The sequence below is a fragment of the Aotus nancymaae genome, unplaced genomic scaffold (assembly GCF_030222135.1).
Source record: "Aotus nancymaae isolate 86718 unplaced genomic scaffold, 86718_ANA_hifiasm-v0.15.2.pri h1tg000036l, whole genome shotgun sequence".
NCBI classification, from domain to species: domain Eukaryota; kingdom Metazoa; phylum Chordata; class Mammalia; order Primates; family Aotidae; genus Aotus; species Aotus nancymaae.
The window spans coordinates 72,733,532-72,754,530 of NW_026988450.1; the positions used below are offsets into that span (position 1 = coordinate 72,733,532).

At 31.9% G+C, this 20,999-nt stretch overlaps 1 protein-coding gene across 1 annotated transcript in view; it reads right to left on the reverse strand.

The window, feature by feature from the left end:
• TMEM65 (transmembrane protein 65) overlaps nucleotides 1-20,999 on the reverse strand; it is a 60,821-nt gene that overhangs the window by 11,227 nt on the left and 28,595 nt on the right. The window contains exons 2-4 of the mRNA XM_012451609.2: nucleotides 7,082-7,126; nucleotides 3,990-4,057; nucleotides 47-101 (exon numbers count right to left, since the gene is read on the reverse strand). Of these exons, the coding sequence (XP_012307032.1) occupies nucleotides 47-101; nucleotides 3,990-4,057; nucleotides 7,082-7,126 (168 nt within the window). The remainder of the gene's footprint in view (nucleotides 1-46; nucleotides 102-3,989; nucleotides 4,058-7,081; nucleotides 7,127-20,999) is intronic.

Here is a 20,999-nt window from a genome sequence, read left to right on the forward strand (position 1 = left end):
TTATAAATGTAAACACAATGAAATAACATTAACTATTGTTAAATACCTGCCATAGTTGAAATTCCCAAAATAATTCCAATAGACATTTCAATATGGGTTCCCTGAAATATGATAAAAAATTAATCTTAAAAATTAAAGCTGAAGTGGCTACAAAATAATAGCAAAGCATTAATAAAAACAGATACAATAGTTAAATCAACACGTTAGTGCTACAAAATTATATACATCAAATATGCACATATAATGTAATTCATTACATTATTAAATATATGATTCATATAGATATAACATCAATAATATTTTATTCATTCAAATTAGGCTTTTATAAAAATAAAATTAGCAACACAAGTAGAAACACAATTCATCATTAAAAATCTAGAATTTATATTTTTCTACCACAGAGAAAAATGCTTTAAAGCTTTTGAACACAAGACCAACTCACATTGATTTTAAATTCTGAACTATACATCTATACTATTGTTATTTACTCTATCAAAAGATTAAAAAGAGACTAAACCAGTTTCTAGGGAAATTGGGGTTTATAAAATTATCCTTGTAACACTTAGCTCTTTAACTATTAAGTAGTGAAACTATACATTCATTTATAAGCAGCAACAGCATTTAGTACAATAGATCTACACGAAAAACAAAGCCCTATTGTATCGCTACTGAATTGAGTTTAAGACTTTCTACCTGTATATCATCATTCCTCTGAAGCTCACATTTTCACTTTCATTTTAAAAATGAGGAACTGAAGTGAAGACGATTAAACTGTTCTAATAGAATAGAGAAGAAACCCTAGGATCTATTGCGCTAATTCAGTTCTAATCCCTGAGCAATGCTGCCATTAGAAGACTTAATTTTCAAGAGTTCTCTTGAATACTGATGCTTGAACATTTCTAAAAAATATTTCAAATCTCAATGATATTTGTGAAGGGAAAAAAGTCCTATTTGTTATGTAGAAAAACTGCATTCCTCATCAATTATTTACAAAACAGAAAAGAGTTTTCCTCAAGATTATTTCCCCTAGAGCTTTTTGTTGCATCACGTTAAGATATAATTCTTGCTGAATATGGACCCAACAGCCTGATGCATAAAAGTTCGAAAGTTTTTTGTCCTAATGCATAAAAGTTCAAATTACAAGGCTGTAAATATTCCCCAAGAAACAGATTTCTGAAGAAGAAATAAAGAGAAAGAAAAGAAAAGGTAAGGCACTGAGAAAAAGAATGAAGATGTGTATCATTATATGTGAATGCAAAAAAAACTAGAGCACCAATACAGAAGAGAGGCACCTGATAACAGTCTAATAATAAATACAGCATCTTAAAAGCAATGAATGGCTGGCAATGGCCCAAGGAGAATCTCTTAATAATTTAATCATTTGGTTGAATGTAATACTGCTGAAGGTCCTTCTAACAGCAAGAAAAGCCCCATATAAAGTCAAATATGGTTTGAGGGAAATGGACTATCCACTGCTTTACTGTGTCCCATAGTTACATCAAACTTTGTGTTAATAGGTGAGGTAGAAATTATAAATAAACTGAATACCAATAGTTGTCTTAAAGTTACACGTGGTTCATTATCCTTAATACAATCAATCTACTCTAGAATTCTAATAAATTCCATCCAATTCAACTGCAAGTAAAGTAACCCAAAACAAATCCTAGCTATAAAAAGCAATCCAATAATATAAAAATATTTTTAAAACTATGAAACAAAGGCTTAGTATGAAGAGCAACCAATATAAGGGCCAAATCTATTACAGAGGTTACACAGGAATTTGTTTTTATGACTACAACTAGGGTGGGAAAGTACACCTAACAGGAAGGAGGAAAACATCAAATGTCTATAATACAAAAAAAGAAGAATCAACTATCTCCTCAACTTACTGTCTTAAAACAGTCATAGCTGTCCCACAATGAGAGGGGTTGATCAGTATTTTTAAATAAAAGATGAAAAACATTCTTTAGATAATAATCACTTATTTCCCCTTTCATAGATTCTACAGTTACATTATTTATATGTTTTGGTCTCAGCATTCCATATTATAAAGCCCCAATGGAAAATTTTATTGTCTCTAAATTAGTTTGCAACTATCACAGGATAATATTTTTGCCACACCTACTACTCTTAATCAGGTAGTGATGTCCGTGGCTTAAACATTTATTTCAGTATTATTTAAATAAAAACTGCTTTTCTGTGTACTGGATGTGCTGGGGAAAAACAAATAAAATGGTTGTTAAGCCCCTGAAACTGGATTTCAATATAAACAGAATAACAAGTATTACTAATTTGGAGTCAACCATCTCAGGCCTGGAAAAATAATGGACTCTTAGTTATCCTAATAATGAGGCCCAGACCTGGGGAACATGAACAATACTACAATAATTTGACCCTAGAATGTGGGTGTTTGGTTTAGTAGCTGACCCCCATCAATCTGGAGATAAGGCTAGACTATGTAGAAAACAAAACCATTCTTGAATGAACCACGTTTACATAAATTTATAATCTATACAATGTAAATTACTTTTAAAATTCCTATTTTGAAACCAAATCTATTTATGTCCATTTGTAGTACATGTGATTTCCAAAACACCAAAAAGAAAATCTGCCTCTCTTATATGTATTTTCCTCACATTCAACAATCCTAAGGTCATTCCACTTCTTCAGCAGTCTCCTACACTTTAGCTATCATTTACAAAATTTTTTTAAAAGTTAGAGTCAGTGAAGCTGAGAACAAACTCTGTAAGTCCTAACTGAGAAAAGTTTCTAGTGTAAAACACTTTGATTTTCTCCAACGAGTTTAAATTAAGACCCCACCTGAGAACTCATAAACTGGTATTCAAAGTACATTATACTTTTTTCTCCTCCCACTAAGTGTATTCAAGATCTATTACCTTCAATCTAATGCTAATACCTGAAAAGAATGACTTCACATAAAGTATTCTAAAAATATGTATTGAAAGTTGATAACTGCCATCTTAACTAGACTGTGATCAAACTATCTTACTTGGATAAAATAAGAGAAGTGAATAGTTACTTGACTGATTATGACATTTTCATAATATGTATATAAGAATAAAATTGGCCTATTTATACATCTGTGAATGTGAGAAACTTATTCAACTATTTAGAACCATGCCCTCTTCTCTGAAACTACTGAAATCTGAGTTGACTAGATTATTTAAACAATTACTGTAAATCAAATCTAATTGTAACAAAAACTTCATTATGATAAATTCATAAGCTGTAGCTAAACTTTGGTATGTTCTTGAAAATGGAGAGAGCACTGGGCAGTTTTAGAAGACTTGCATTTTAATCATGGATCCATTTCTGACTTTAGAGTATGAACCTAACATTGGTATACATTAACAAAAGGTCTTACATAGTAGTAAGAAAGGTAAGTCAGCCATCTCTGAGATTAAACACTTTTAAGGAGCATCCTTACATTAAAATACCACAGCAAAGGGGAATTTTTTAACACTATGATGGAACAAAGGCAAAAGGGAGATATATTCATTTAATTGAACTGAAACTTTAAAAAATGGCTAGACTGAAGGCTAGACTACGAATCAATACACGCTTTAAAACATTTTGACGTCAGAAAATTGAACAAAGGACTTAATCAAATAATTACCTATGTATGTGATGATAATTACCAACACAATTAAAGAACATCAGAACATTTTATATACTATTTTTCTTTATTAAGAATGTTGAAATTAAATGGGATAATATAGGCCCTAAATGTTCTGTCTAAATGCTCTACCAAAAGTCTATTTGTTTAAATGGCTTACTTAACATCTTAATGATTAATAAATATGATGCCTTAAAATTGAGCTACAGTCTAATTAACATGAGATAAGTAAAAAACATCCTTGTTCATTATGATATTAAAACTTTATAACTACAATAGAAAAATCATTAGGAAAATGTAGACCACATTAATTTATTAACTTAAAATAGAAGCAGTGAGAGAAAGAACTTACTGCAACAATCATAATTGCATTATCCAAAAAGCCAAACCCTATGAAAGGTATCGCATTGTGGATGAATACTGAAAAACATCAGAAACAGAGAAATATATTTTAAGATTTCTAAAACTTTAGAATGACAAAAACAGATGATATGATCAAAGTATCCTAAACAGACTTGATAATCTTCAAAATTTGATTCTCATTTTCCATAGCCAATAGATGCTGCTACTGCTATAAATAGAAGCTATATTGGGGGAAAAAAAACAAAACAAACCAGAAAAAATACAAAACATGTAAAATAATTGTGTTAGGCTTTTGTGTTTTCTTACTAGTAACACAAGCACACACACACATAAATATACATACAATTAACAGTAGAACAAATTAGTAAACATATATAAGTACCATGTTTTACCTGATTAATTGCTACTGACATCAATTTCTTTTTCTCTTACGCCTCAAGTCTGATACTATAAAATTGATTTCTATATTAGAAATAATTAAAAATGTCCTAAATCAAATGTCAGAGAAGCTATTTGGTTGCTTTTACTCACTCGTTTTTTTTTTTAAAGAAATGTTAGTAAAAGGTGATTATCTCATCTATGTGCAATCTTTCCCACCCCCACAATTTACTAATTTTCCTAAATGCTATTGCAAACTATAAACAATATTTTTTTTTAATCAAACTGTAACTTCACCTCTTGCTACCAAAAACACGCCTTACCTCATCTACTGGGTATATAATCTAAATGATCTGAGATATTAGAAATGTAACTACTAACACCTACATATTTTTTATGTATTTATTTTCATTTCTTTCATATCTACATCTTCAGCAGAATACCGAGGGCATAGGAGATGCTCAAAAAATATTATTTAATTAAGTTGATGACCACTAACCTGGAAAGTAAGAGAATTCCAGATTGAGAGAATTGAAGGCAGACTGTGAAACAGATTAAAAGCTGGGAATAGGTAAAAGACTTCATTCTAATTAATCTATAAAATTGCCAAGGTATAGTGAACATCTGTTCAGTAGAGGACTTTTTCAACAAGCATTAAAAAATAGTTTGTTTTCAACATACATTAAATAAATAAATAAATAAACATCAAAAAAATAGTCTCTTAAAGCAACTGTTTATATGTGTTTATTAATTTTCAGTCTTTTTTCTTTTAATGCAGTTATTGCCACAGAAAGTATAATTAAAATATAATCCAAAAGTTACAAAAATTTGATATTACTATATTGAGCTCTGCACCTATCAGGAAAGCTAACAAGCAGTCAAAAAAAAGCACTTCTACCCACAACCACTATCAATGACTAAGACCAAGGTACAATATTATATACAGTATAAGAATACTATTATTTCAATATTATTATAGCTATACAATATTACAGAAACCAGTACATAATAAGTATAAAATAGGTCTTTAAAATTTCTTCTTGTTTTTGAGTAAGAAAGTCCAAGATCAAGGACAATATCTTTAATTATAAAAAATATTAAGTTATTAAAGATGGTAAAAATCAAGTAGAACATTAATAAAATAGAACTTTTCAAAGAGTCTAGCCTTAGTTTTTTAACTTATTGGCTAAGTCTGGTTGTTCACTAAACACTCAAAATTTTATGAAAAGCAGCTTCCAGAACCAATACACATTACAAATTTAATAGGTTAAGAATATAATGAAATTCTAAAAATTCACTAAATAAAACATTTACAGTGAAGAGAAAGCTACTTAAGTACAGCAAAATAATTATGAAACTGGTTAGAATTAATTAACATTTTGAGATTCAATTAATAGCATCTCTAAAATTGGCCAGTTACAAATATCTTAAAATTAGGTGATCTTAAATTAAAATTATACTAATTGCTATCCTAGTAAAACCTGGTCAGTAAACCAAGGCACTCTGTTATAATAATCACTTTGAACTATAAGATTTGTTTTTAATGTTTATACCTATATAAATATGTCCTAAAATTAAAATTGATTTTAATTCAAAGGAAAAAATATTGTTTTTCAAAACTTTAAATAAGTATATACAGGGCACTCCACTGGGCACCTGAGATACGAAGATAAATAAGACTTGGTGCCCAGCCCTAAAGGGGTTTAGGTATGATAACACAGCCATATAAACAGTAAATTTCAATATCACCTATAAAAAAATGATAATAGTATTATACAGTATTATGAACTATAGATTGTATGACTCTAAGCTGAGAGAATCATGAAAGATTACTTGGGAAGAGAAGTCTTAAAGAATTCCTAAAGTGTTTTGATATTTGAGGAAAGTTACTAATTTCTAATATAAATTACATTCTACCTGTCAGAGAAAAAATAACTGGCCATTAGATTTTTTTTAAATTATATATATTTGCTCTCTAGTATGTAATGATCTCCTACTAATTTGTGGCTTCTTCAATTTACTCTCAGAAACACTATTCTCAAACTTAGCAGTTGTTAGTAAATCACATTTCATGTTTAGCTTTAATTTACAACCTAATCTAATTCACTATACTGTTAAATAATTCACTTCTTCTATCTTTATAACATCTCAACTTGTTTTACGTTATTTTGGTATATTCTTGAATATTTATTTATTCTGAATATTTATTCCTATCATAATAGAGAAAAGAAAAAGAAAGCAGTATTGAATTAAGGTCCCTCTTCTTGGTAGTTTAAATAAGCTTTACTTTTTTCATTCTAACTGCCAGTCAGCCAGAAGCATTTTCTCCACCAGAGGACAGTTCTATCTAGCCTCAGGCCCAGAAATTCTAGTTCTGCATTTACCCAACTTAAATTCAAACTAAAGTAAATACATCCTTTTTTCCTGGAAATTAAGAAAACTTCTATCATAAAAATAATTCTATTTCTAAATGGCAATAATATTTTAATAATATTAGATCTTTTTAACAACATTAGATATTTGAATATTGTGTTATGTCATCAGCCAAGTTTATAAACTTTGTGCTTCATATAATGAACAGGATAATCTACTCTATCTGGAAAGATTTAATTTACTGACTCTTCTGTGCTATCAATGAGTGATACAATTATTTCAAGGCCAAAAGATAGATGAACATATATTTAACAATTATAGAACCATTACCATATCTCAGCTGTCCTGGGGTGGGTGGTGGAGCTTCCAATTTTTCTAAAGGGGAAAAAAAGGGTGTGGGGCAAGAATTAGTTACTATAGCATGATATTTTTTATTACAATGAAGAAAATACAGAAGATTTACAAAGTGGGAGAATATCAGAGTTTATTCATAAATTATCTTAAGGTTAATGGACCAAACTTATCCATACAGAAAATATTAATCAGTATGGATTAAATCAAAAGGCCAGCAAATGAAACTGAGCTTAGTTACAAGCCTAACACGGACTCTAGACCTGGGTAAGTTCATTTGTTTTTTGTTTTTCAGATTTTTTTAAAGTCCTTGCATCTAGATAATGAGACTGTTTGCATTAATTAAAGTAGAAAAACACTTTAGAAATATAGCTACTTTTCTTTAAGATGGCAACCCTAGATGACTTAAGAAATACACAAACAAGAATCATTGATAGTGGAAAAAATGAATATTCCAACAGATCTAGATATCTTTAAAAAGAAGAAAATATTTTTAAAGCAATGTATGAAAACAATGACTTCACTGAATTGTATTCTGTTCCTTAATCTTTGTTGATAATATAACTGAACATTTTAACTTCTGGAACCTATACTTCTGGGTAATAGGGTACTCTATACAGTATAACAACTTTTAAAAGTAGGATGTTATTCAGAATCACAAGTAACAAAGTTTTCCCAAGGATAAGCCAGAGTATCTTTAAGTGTCATCATTATATCTAAAAATTAACAACTATTACAAGAAGCAACCTACCTAGTCTCATAACAATAACCATCTCACCATTTGTTTAAGAGTAAACTATAATAAAAAGGTAGAAAATTCCATCTTCTTTACAGTCAACCAATTGGACAGAATTGTTATTATACAGAGAAGAATCCATATAGTGGATCACTCTAAAGATTTAGTACAACCAGATTATCCTAAGAAACACATTATAAACTAAATATGCATCTTAAAATTTTTTATTTACATTTTATGACAACATAAGAATAATTTAGTATAGAAAGTAAAAATCAAACAAATCTCCATTGATAATCTATATAAAAAAGGAAATATAGTCCACATTAGTGACTGGTATCTTACAAGTTCCATAATGGCTTTACAGTAAGAAATACATTAAAACCTCGAGTTTAATTTTCATATTATTTAGAAAGTTCTAAGAAAGGAAGCTTAAGTTTTACTTTTTCTTTTTTAGAAGAATTAAGAAGTGAAGATATATACTAATCTTTTAGAAATTTCACATACGATTAAAATATATTCTTCTTCTTTGATTAACACGATTAACTCAAAATCTCCTTTGAAAGCATGCAAGTGGTTTTCCAAATATCTAACAGGGAATACAGGATATTGCTATACTCCAGAGAATTTTCTGGTGAAGTAAACATGCAAAAGTGGTTACTTACATACCAGAACTATTTGTTAGTTGCTTTACTCTCATCATCACTACAGTTCTGACACTGTGAGAAGTACTTGTCAGTTGACTGGAACATCTTGAAATACCTAAAAATTCAACAAGCAGGACCTTCCCAATAGAATGAGAGTATATGGAGTCCTTGCTTTTACTTCTTCAAATTCCCAACTCATTGAGTAAAATATTTAAAAATTTTTACAATAGCAAAGAAAAAAAGGGCTAGGCAAGTTAAAAAAACATGTTGTGGAATAAAGAAAAAAAATCAAATAATATAATCAATATTCCTAATCTTTCTTTTCTACTACACATAAAAAACTAGAGGCAATTAAGAAATGTTAAAAGAAAGAAATATAAAATAAAGGAGATAGAGCAGGAAGGAAAACTATTGGCACAGAGATGGAAGTAAAATCAAAACACAGATTCTACCTCCTGCTTCACAAAGAACCTACAGAGTACGAAAGGAATCATGAAAAGAACATTTCCTAGAAAGTGAAAATCTTATTGGAAAGTATCCATCAAATTATTTTATTTTATTTTGTTTTATTTATTTATTTTTTTTTTTGAGACAGAGTCTCGCTCTGTCTCACCCAGGCTGGAATGCAGTGGTGTGATGTCAGCTCACCGCAGCCTCCACCTCCCAGGTTCAAGTGATTCTCCTGTCTCAGCCTCTTGAGTAGCTGGTACTATAGGCGTGTGCCACCACACCCAGCTAATTTTGTATTTTTAGGACAGATGAGATTTCACCATGTTGGCCAGGCTGGTCTTGAACTCCTAATCTCAGGTGATCCACCTGCCTCAGCCTCCCGAAGTGCTAGGATTACAGGCATGAGCCACTGCACCAGGCCCAAATTTTTTTTAAATCAGAAATTATTCTTTCTTATGTTAACTGAATTAAAACAAAACATACATCAGAAGTAAAAAAAAAAAAAAAAAGTTACCTATACAATACACAACAGAACATGTAAATCAGCCCAAGGTTTCAGTCATCTATAGGTTTTAAAAAGTAATTACTGCTAATATCCCTGAAAATAGTCACAATAAATCCCAGAAGGTTTATTTCCATATATATATGTATACATATATATATATTTTTTTTTTAAGAATTTTCTTTTGACATATGTTAAACTATCTATACTTACATTGGAAATGTTTTCTGCTCCAATGTTTTATTAAGTGAACTATGGAGTTAAAACAGTTCTTTCCGTGTGCGTGTGTGTGTGTGTGTGTGTGTGTGTGTGTGTGTGTATTATATACATCATACTCTCTTCCTTTTCTGGATATTTTTAAATAATAAAATAATGATTAAGCTTGCACTTCACCATACCACATTTGCCACATTACTTTCCACAATGGTTGAGTAACCTCTTATCAGAGGAACTTTCCTGCATGGAACAACCATAAACTGCAGACAAAAATACAACGAATCAACTACCTGAAAGCATTAGAAAATTATTGAAACCAGGCTGATTCTAGAGGGGAATCAATACAGAAAAAGAAATGACACTAAGTGAGTTAGTTACCTGTTTGTTGCAGCTTTCAGCCTGTGGGCAGGCCCCAGTCACAACATGCAGAGCAACTAAAGCTCTGATGAAAATTCCTCAGTCTATCTGTCTGAAGAACCAGAGGATGAGGTGCCAGGTAACCAAAGCAACTAGAAAGTGAGGGAAGAATCCTGGAAAGGATAGAGTCAGAAAGGAAGAGTCCTAAATTCTGTGCATATATTCAGTTCAAGTCTATAGCTGACGTGTGGAACCATACATGTGCAGGGAAAACTTCAAAAATGCCAGCTAAAGGTAAAATGAGTAAAGATTTGAGGGCAGTCTAGAAGTGTTTGCAGTTTGAACTGAACCATTAAATGCCTGCTAAAACAAACAAATGCTTTTCAGATGAATAAAACAGAATCCAGAGTCTCTACAATGTAATAATTACAGCAATAACTAGGATACATACAAAATTACTTCACAAACAAGGAAAAAGAAAAATATGACCCATTTTCAGAAGACAATAGACAGAGACCAATCCCAAAGTCACTCAAATGTTAGAATTAGGAGACAAAAACTTTAAAGGAGTAATTAAAAGTATAGTCAAAGATATAAATAAAAATATGCTTAAATGAATGATAAGACAGGAAATCTCATCAGAGAAACAGAATACTGAAAAAAGAACCGATAAGAAGTTCTAGAACTGAAAGGTACATTATCTGAAGTTATAAAATTAACTGGGGCCACGGGCAGTGGCTCACACCTGTAATCCCAGCACTTTGGGAGGCTGAGGCAGGTGGATCACAAGGTTAGGAGTTTGAGATCAGCTTGGCCAACATGGTGAAACCCTGTCCCTACTAAAAATACAAAAAGTAGCCAGGCACGGTGGCAGGCACCTATAAGCCCAGCTACTCAGGAGGCTGAGGCAGGAGAATTGCTTGACCAGGAGGTGGAGGTTGTGAGTCAAGATTGTGCCACTGCACTCCAGCCTGAGCAACAGAGCAAGACTCCATCTCAAAAAAAAAATAGAAATTAAAATTTAAAAAAATTAACTGGATAGGCTTACAAGCAGAATGAAGATGACAGAAGAGTTAGTGAAAATGATGTCAAATCAATAAAAATTATTCAGTCTGAACAACAGAGGCTAAAAGAATTGAAAAACAATAAACCAGAGTCTCAGGGAGCAATGGCTAAATATTAAAAGGGCTAATATATGTATAATTGTAGTTAAAAGACAAGTAAAGAAACTAGGAACAAAAACTCTTTGAATAAATAATGGCTACAAATTTCCCAAATTTGGTGGAAGACAAAAATGTCAAAAGATTCTAGAAGTTCAGTGGACTTCTAGTGGAATAAATATGAAGAAAAATAATCATAAAGCAAAAAATCTTAAAGGTAGTCAGAAATAAATGGCATATTAAATACAAAAAACAATGACTTGAGTATGCAGAAGGAAAATGGGTATTAGTCCAGTACTCTACATCCAAAAAACGTATCCTTTAAGAATGAATGCAAAATGTATTTCAGATAACTGACACTATAGGAATGTTAGTCAACCTGCAATACGGAAAATGCAAGAGAAACTCTTTAGTCTGAAGGGAAATAGCAGTTGAGAAGTTAAGTTCCTGAGGAAAGAATAAAGACCATCAGGATTGGTAAATGTCTGGGTAAATATAAAAGACACTTTTTCCTAGTAATTTAATTTAAATAGACATGATTGTCTAATGCAAAAATTATAACACTGCCTTATAGTGTTTATAAAATATGTAGATGCAATACCTATGACATCATAGCATTAAGGATGAACAGGGCAGTAAATGGACCAATTTGATAATTTAGTTGCAACATTTCTATGATGAAAATAAAATGGTCCAATATTAGCTATAAGAGTCCAAAAAGCTGGCCAGGCACAGTGGTTCACGCCCGTAATCCCAGCACTTTGGGAGGCCAGAGGCAGATGGATCATCTGAGGTTGGGTGTTCGAGACCAGCCTGACCAACATGGAGAAACCCCATCTCTAAAAAAAAGAAAAAGAAAATTAAAAAAAAAAGAAAAAGAGTCCAAAAAGTTAGGAATGCATGCTGTAATCCCTAGAGTAACTACACATACAGACAAAATACAAAGAGAACATAGTTAAGAACCTAATAAATGACTTGAAGGACAATTTGAAGAAATGTTCAATTAAGCATAAAGAATGCAAGAAAGGAAAACAGAAACAAAAAAACAAAAGGTCAAACAGTAAAATAGTAAACTTATATCCAACCATATCAATAATTACATTCAATTTTAATGGACTAAACACTCCAATTAAAATGTAGAGACTGTAAAAAGGAATTTAAAAAGTAAGACCCAACTATATGATATCCCAAGAATTACAGTTTAATAGGCTGAAAGTAAATGGATGGCAAAAAATATACTATACAAACAGTAGGATTATAAAGGCTGGAATGGCTCAATATCAGATGAAGTAGACTTAAAAGGCAAAAAAACATTACCATAAATAAACCAGGGACATTTCAAAATGACAAAAGGATCAATGCATCAGGAGGTGTAACAACTGAATGCTTACGCCTAATAACAGAATTTCATGATGTGTGATGCTGAATCTAACAGAATTAAAGGGAAAAGCAAACACTTCCATAATTATACTTAGAGATATAAAAGCCTTTTTCTCAGTAATTGACAGAAAACTAGGCAAAAATATCAGTAAGTAATAAAGTTGAACACTATCAACTATGTTGATCTAATTGATATTTATACAAAACGACACCCAACAACTGCAGAATATATACTATTTTCAAGTACAGATGGCACATTCCTCAAGATAGAACATATGCTGATCCACAAAACGTGTTAATAAATTTGATTAAAATCATAAATATGTTCTCTGACTATAATGGGATCAGTAACAATAAGATTCATGAAAAAACAAATTTGGAAATTAAACATCTTCTAAATACATGGACCAAAGAAGAAACCAAAAAGGAAATTAGAAAATATTTCAAACTGAGTAACAATTAAAATGCAATATATCAAAATTTGTAGAATGCTGCTAAATAAATGCTTGGGAAGAAATTTATAGTTTGAAATATATTAAAAAGAAGAAAGGTCTAAAATAAATAATCTATGATTCTATCTCAAGAAGCTAAAAAGCAAAGTAAACATAAACTAGTAGGAAGAAGCAAAGAAACAGAAAGCAAACAATAAAGAGTCAAAATTGTTTATTTGAAAAGATCAGTAAAATAATAATGCCCTAGCTCCTAGCTACACTGATAGACAAAAAGAAAATAAGAATTACTCATATCAGGAATGAAAGAGGGGGCATGATTACAGATCTCACAGACATTAAAAAGATAAGAGTATTATGAAAAATGTTATGCCCACAAATTCAACAACATAGATGAAATGGACAAATTCCTTAAAAAATACAACCTACTGAAACTAGCAGAAGATTAAACAAACAAAAATCTGAATAGCTCTAACAAAACTGATTTGTTACCAAACAACTTTATATGTAAACACACACACACACACACACACACACACACACACACACACACACCCTTCCAAACCTAGATGGTTTCATTGATCAATTTTGTTAAAACATTTAAAGAAAAAACACCAATCTTACAAACTCAAAAGTTCTTCCAAAAAATAGATGAGAAAATACTTTTCAACTCATTTAATGAGGACAGAATAACATTAAAAACAAAGCCTAACCAAGAAATCTACAAAGGAGAGAAAACCAGATGACCATTCCTCATGAACACAGAACAAAATCATTAATAGCAAAATATTCTGCTTTCCTAAAGTATAAGAGTTTATTCATAATAGTGGCAAAAATAACCAACATCCAAACTTCCTTACATGTCCTCTTTCTTAGATACTTCCCAATGAAGGAAAAGTTGTTCTTAATAGGATTCCATATGTAGAAATATATAGGATAGAAAAATTATCTACAAGAATCCATGAGATAATATTTACATATAAACTTCTTTCCTTTAGGTTTTACATTTTAAAGTCTTTGCTAAAGGGCAAACAAGACAGTTGCTATAAACTGCTGATTTATGTTGTAGTAAGTCAAGTAAAAATTGTTTGAAACGAGACTATCTCTTTCTCCAATCTGTTCTTAAGGAAGTAAAATTTTAAGAAGTCAACAAAGTCTTTTCATTTGACTGCACTTTTTAGTCAAAATTGATTGCTATAATAGGGGTTTCACTGCAAATATTTTACATTAAATAAGCCATTTTTATATAAAAGTATTACATACTTATATTCATAGTTGCATATGTTAAAAGGATGAGGATATTGAGTTTGTTTTTCATTAAGAGGAATTTTGAGGTAAAAATTATAAAACACATCTAAAATACTAAATTTCTTTGGTTTATTTTTAATTATAAAGGTTATACAATTATAAAAAGTTAATGAGATTCAGAAAAGCAAAAAGAACCTTAAAAGCATCCACAATTTATAAGAAATTAACATTTTGATGTATTGTCCTTCAATCTTTTTACTATAAAGATGTATACACAAAACTGTATTCTGCCTTTTCCACAAGGCATTAAATAATGAATATTTTCCACATCTCTAAATTTTCAAAAAAAAAATTTTATTCATGAAAATTTATTTTATCATGATTTAGTCATTTAATTAATAGCCTATTATATATTTGTGTTACTTTTTCATTCTTTCAAATAACATTAACTTCTACCTAAATCATTTTGCACTCCTCTGAAAATTCCTTAGAATAGATTCCTATAAGTAGCATTACTGAACCAAAGAGAGAGAAAAAGAGCAACAGAAAGAGAGAGGGAATATATTTACAGCTTTTTAAATTATTATTATTTCTACAAAATTCATCACAGAAAAAGTATGTCAAGTTACCTCCATCTCACTGCATTTTTATTTTTTTAATGTTACACTCATACTTTCCTGTTTGCAGAATGCAACTAAAATGTCATTAAGACAAAATCCCTAAAAGAAATGTCAAGCAACAATTTCAAACTTATTTTAATTGATGACAAGATTCCAGGACATAAAACAGACAAGACAAGTTTGAATGTTCATTATAAGACTTAACCTGTATATCTCCTCTTTATTATACTTCCCTTTAAAAATAACTTCTTTGTAAAAAAACTTTGGTCCAATATTAGCAAAAGCATCTAAAATATTTTTTACGATAAACTATGCCTGATATATATTTTTTAAAAAAAATAAGTTATGCCACTGTTAAATTTGGCCTAAAGCTGCCTGAGTACATAGTGAACTGTAACCTGACACAGTATGCAAACCAATTGCAACTCACCTTAAGAATATATTCTTGCAACAAGTAGCTGAATCTTGGCCAATCACAGCAGCTGAGCTTTCAGCCAATAACAGGCTGCAAACTGCTCAAACATGTCCAAATAAGGCAGACACAAGCTGTAAGCAAAAAAGCTATTTCTGTGTATAATTTCCTTGTTCTGTCTATAAATACTCTCTGCCCACATTGCTGGAAGAAGCTCTCTGAACCTTTAAAGGTTCAGAGTGCTGCCCAATTCATGAGTTATTTCTTTGCTCAAATAAACTTTGTTATATTTAATCTGTCTAAAGTTTTTCTTTTAGCAGTTTGGCATCAAAAGTGAGGCCTGAAGTATACCTCCAGGAGCACCAAGTGTCCAAGCAAAGGGCCAGAGCCCACTGTGCACGTTGATCCCTCTGATTTGAGCACCATGAATTTGAGTTTTGAGTTCATTGACTTTATTTGCACATGTTTTACTAGAAGGGGTTCAGGATTGGATTGGATCCTGTTGGAGGACTCAGGTAGGTACCTTTTGAAAGTAGTTTCCGCTAAACCTAAAGAGTCTGGAACTCCACCTTCTGGGACACTGGCTAACTTAATAGAGAAAAACTACAGGCCCAGAACCTGTGTACTTTTGAAAAAATTGTCCTTAATTTTACTAAGGATAACTTATAATTACATTGGTCAAAATAGGGAAGTTTTAATCTAGATTAAACTGTTCACTTGTGAGGTATATCAGAAAAGAAAGGATCCCGATGCCACAAAAACAATGGGATGCATTCTTTAACTAGCAAAAAGGCATTTAAAAGATAAATCAAAGGCTGCCTCTTTCAAAGGTTCTTTACAGAAGGCAATTTAAAAAATCTTAAAAGTTCGGCCGGGCGCAGTGGCTCACGCCTGTAATCCCAACACTTTGGGAGGCCGAGGCGGGTGGATCACAAGGTCAACAGATCGAGACCATCCTGGTCGACATGGTGAAACCCCGTCTCTACTAAAAATACAAAACATCAGCTGGACACAGTGGCGCGTGCCTGTAATCCCAGCTACTCAGGAGGCTGAGGCAGGAGAATTGCCTGAACCCAGGAGGCGGAGGTTGCGGTGAGCTGAGATCGCGCCATTGCACTCCAGCCTGGGTAACAAGAGCGAAACTTCGTCTCAAAAAAAAAAAAAAAATCTTAGAAGTCTTTTTCACAAATATCATTCAAAAGCTACAGCTAGCTGGTCAGGATATCTTATTCCACTGGCCAGAAAACCAATTTTTTTTTTTTTTTTTTTTTTTTTGAGACGGAGTTTCCCTGTGTTGCCAGGCTGGAGTGCAGTGGTACAATCTTGGCTCACTGCCCACCTCCTGGGTGCAAATAATCCTTCTGTCTCAGCCTCCTGAGTAGCTGGGACTACAGATGTGCGCCACTACACCTGGCTAATTTTGTATTTTTAGTAGAAATGAGGTTTCGCCATGTTGGCCAGGCTCCTGACCTCAGATCATCCACCTGCCTCAGCCTCCCAAAGAGCTGGGATTACAGGCGTGAACCACCGCACCTGGCAATCCAGGTATTCTTTAATAAATTAGTGAGTGTTGTATTATTATATGTGGAACATGGCTAAAAGTTTTAAATGAAAGGTATAATATCTGTTTCTGTTTATATGTTTATGTATGTCTGCATCTATGATGTATATATGTGTGTGATGTTTTCTACTTCCTTATGATATTGCCAAATTAAATTGTATAAGAATGCTATTCAATTGACTTAAAGAAAAATAAGCACTTATATAAATGAAGTATTTGTTCAGAAAAATAGGAACTGACCCAAATACTTTTTGAAGTTCATATGACTTGGGTAATCTTTGGCAAAAAAGAATATTATTGGTTTGATTAAAACAGACATGTCTTCATAGTTGTTAACATTAAAATTAACACAGATACATGTCATTTTCTACCTAGGTTTACTGGTAAAATAAACTTATGTTATCTCTACATTACAAAGTTCGTCAGCAAGAAAAGTAACTTAAGATGATGACTAGCTGTTTGATGTCCCATCTTGATAAGCAATCCAAGCATAATTATTAAAAAACGAGTTAAATAGATATAAGATAAAAGTCCCATGTGAAAGATGTCTTCCCTATACTGGAAGATTTTAACATTCTTATCATCAAGAATGGAAATTTGAGGCTGAGAAAAATGTGCACAATTTTATTCTCAGGCCTAGCCAAAAACCCAAAGAAGACAGAGATAACATTTTGCTTCTTCTACAGATTCTTATTGCAGAGAGACTAAAGATACTTGGGGCCATTAGTAAACGTGTTCTGTGCCACACTGACAAACTGTGCTATGAGAAAGTACATGCTTCCAGATATTATGCTTCGTAGATTTGCAAATCTTCAGATTGCTGGTGTGACAAATAGTTCACAGTTATTTGCTTCCTAGTGTCCTTTGGAAATTAAGGTCACTAAGAGTTCAGAATTCTACTTTATATACTAAAATTATTAAAAATAAGAGAAATAATTTTATATAAAGTATAAAAGAAAAGTAATACATGATTTTGGTAAGCAAAAGCTATAAAGTATAAGGAGGTTTTGTTTCATTAAGGGAAAATGTAATTTTTATTTGAAAGCAGAGTGACTGGTTGTTCCAAGATGAGAACAGGAAAAGTATAAAACAAAACCTAAATGCGGAAGAAAATTGTAGGTTTGCGAAGGATGAATCTTGTAAAAAGAATTTTATGTGTGACAAAGACAGCTAAGATTAGATGGAAATTATTTGTAAGTTTTTCTTAAAAAAGGTGAGCATTAATATCAAAAGTATACTAATACAAAACTAGAATTTGGCCCCCTGTTTTAAACTGTAAGTTTTTCTTGGACTATTGGTCTGCTCTTAACAGGAAATTGTGAAAAGTTTTTCTTTACCTTTTAGGTAACTGGTCTAGGAAACAAAGATTCTGTGTTTTACCAAAGTAATTTCTTGTGGTCCATGTTGCTTTTATTAGGTGTTTGACCGCTTAAGAAAACAAAATCTTCTCTATTAAAAGTGCTAAGGTTTCTCCACAACTATGTAGTTTCTGTATATACCTTTGAAGTCTTGTAATTATCACTTTCATTAAATGAATGACTACTGTTCACAGTGACCTGTGACTGTATTTTAATCACGTATTTTAAAGCATTTGATATTTTTAACATACTTCCCAAAATTAGATTCCTAATAAAGTGTTTCTCTTGACCTCAACTTTGATTTTCCAGACATGTCCTTGAAACGGCTCAGAAGAATGCTTCTCCTTATATAAAAAGACAGATATTAAACTAATTGGGCTTATCTAACATATTAAATTATATGAGAAGTACTGCCAAATGTTATGCTAAACTTTCTTTGAGTTTCATTTGTATGGATGTGTTATTATGTGTTTCAAAAACTGTATGAAATTCACAGCAATCTGATAGTTCTGGTATAATGCAATCCATCATCACTGTAGCTATCATATTCAAATGTTGTGTGCAACAGAAATAATCAAATTTCCCTGTCAACTGCATCATCACTGTAATGAACGCTCATCAAATATTTAGTCATGGCTATTTTAAGTTTTATCATTTACATTTGGTTATTATTTACTCTGGTACTTTCCTGAGCAACTATAAGCCTAAAGCATTACATCTTCAAGGAGATTCATGTAAACAGGACTCTGAGAAGTACAAGTCTCTGGTAACTTTAAGATCATACCATTGGACTAAGTCCAAGAACTCTAAGAAAAATACTCATTGGTTCATAAAACTGCTAACCCAACAAGCAGAACAAGAATTAATTAAATACTAAGGAAATGCCTTGGCAGATTTTCACAACTCAGCCAGTACTGAAATTGTTATGGTTTGAATGAACTTCATGAGATTAATCCAAGTCAAATTACCTATGATAACATGTATAATAAACAAGTGCTATGCACCTGAATTAGAGAAATAAAATTGTTATTTAAAAGGCTATAAATCCAATATTAAGCATGGGCTCATGGAAAGACTGGACAGCTGTCTGGTCATTCCTGACTCCTGAAAGCTTCCATTATTATAAGCTCTGCACTCCATGACTCATCATAGAAGAGACAAAACGATCCAAATTATGAGGAAAAAAATTGATTGTTCTAAGATTGCTAAAGTGGTTTATAACTAATGTTTGGTTTGGCAAACCCATAATTCTGGTAAGATAATAAAAAACCTCAGGTAATACATTTCTAGCACCTAATGAATCATTTGAACACTTAAAGATGAACTTCATTCGATTACCACATTTAACATAGGTTTTATGATTATACAGAAGCTTTCTGATTATACATAAGGCTGATGCTGTAAGAGCAACTAAAAGGTTATCAGAAAATGTGTTTCCTTTATGGGGTATTCCTGGAGAAATCTCCAGTGATAGAGGTATTCATTTCAATGGACAAGTTTTAAAACAAATAAGGTTTTACAAACACAACGGCATTAAACAAAGCTAAGTGAATTGACTTGACAGCCTTGGTCAAAGGTATTACCAATTGATGGCAATCAGATCCACTCCACTAGAAAACACAGATTGATCCCTTATGTAATAGTTACTAGAAGGCCTATGTCCCTGATAATAGAACCTTGTGTATCTACCACTCTTATAAACTGACATGATGCAATATTGAGAGATTTAAATGTAAGATGCTGAAGTATATTTTCATCAGGTAAAAGAAGCACTTCATGACCCACCAACTGATGACAATCAGACCTTTCACTGCCTAGAACCTGGAGCTTAGGTCTTTTGAAAAAGACACCATAGAAAGACTGCTCTTGAATTCTTTTGGAAGAAACAATACCAAGTTGTTCTCTGCAATAAAATTTCAGGGCTTCGAATCTTGGATCCACATCTCTTAACTCAAGAGGGTCCCGCTAGACTTTTGAGACTGTATACCAATCAGAGACCTCAAGGCAAGGCTGACCAGGAAAGCTATTTTTTATTTTACCCGGAAGCAGATGGCATCCTCGATGTGAACAGCTTTCCCAAGATTACAGATCAAGACTTCTCTGTCACCATGAAACCTGTGACTTTTTTCCTCTTTGGGCTGTGTTCCTTTTCTGTTTATATATGGCAAGATAATATGATAATTAAGATTTCATAATTAACAGCTTCTGCAATTGAATGTTAGATATGGCATGTTACTAACAGTAGGCAAAACCCATAGTGAGGGTTTTGCAGTTAAATTAGGCCTAAAATTGTGTAAGAAAACCAAAGGAAGACGATTTGACGGTTTGTAGACAAATGTATAACCCTAATTCCTTGTCAGTAGCCTATCCAACTTTGCAATGATTCAATAATGGAGCCTTAGACAAATATTGCTAGTGCTTTTCTAATAGTGACCTCTAATGTACAAAGCATTCCACAAGGAACTGTCTGTTGTGTACCTCCAAGATATATTTTTATCTGTGGAGGATTTAATGATCAACCATATATGTGGGTAATTCCATGTATCTATAAGTGGAAAATAAGGAGCCAATGTCGTTTAGAAATTCTAACAGTATTACTGTCACTGTCACTGCTAACTTTAATTTTTCAGCAGATGCAAATTTGCCAGCAGGTGCAAATCCCTCTAAATGGGCTTTTTGTTTTGTTTTGTTTTGTTTTTGGAAAATACTCCTTCCCTGGCTTGCCATAAATGTAAATGACATTATGATTAGAAATTTGTCTCAAACATTAGCTACTACAGCTGACTCTACTGCAAAGGCTA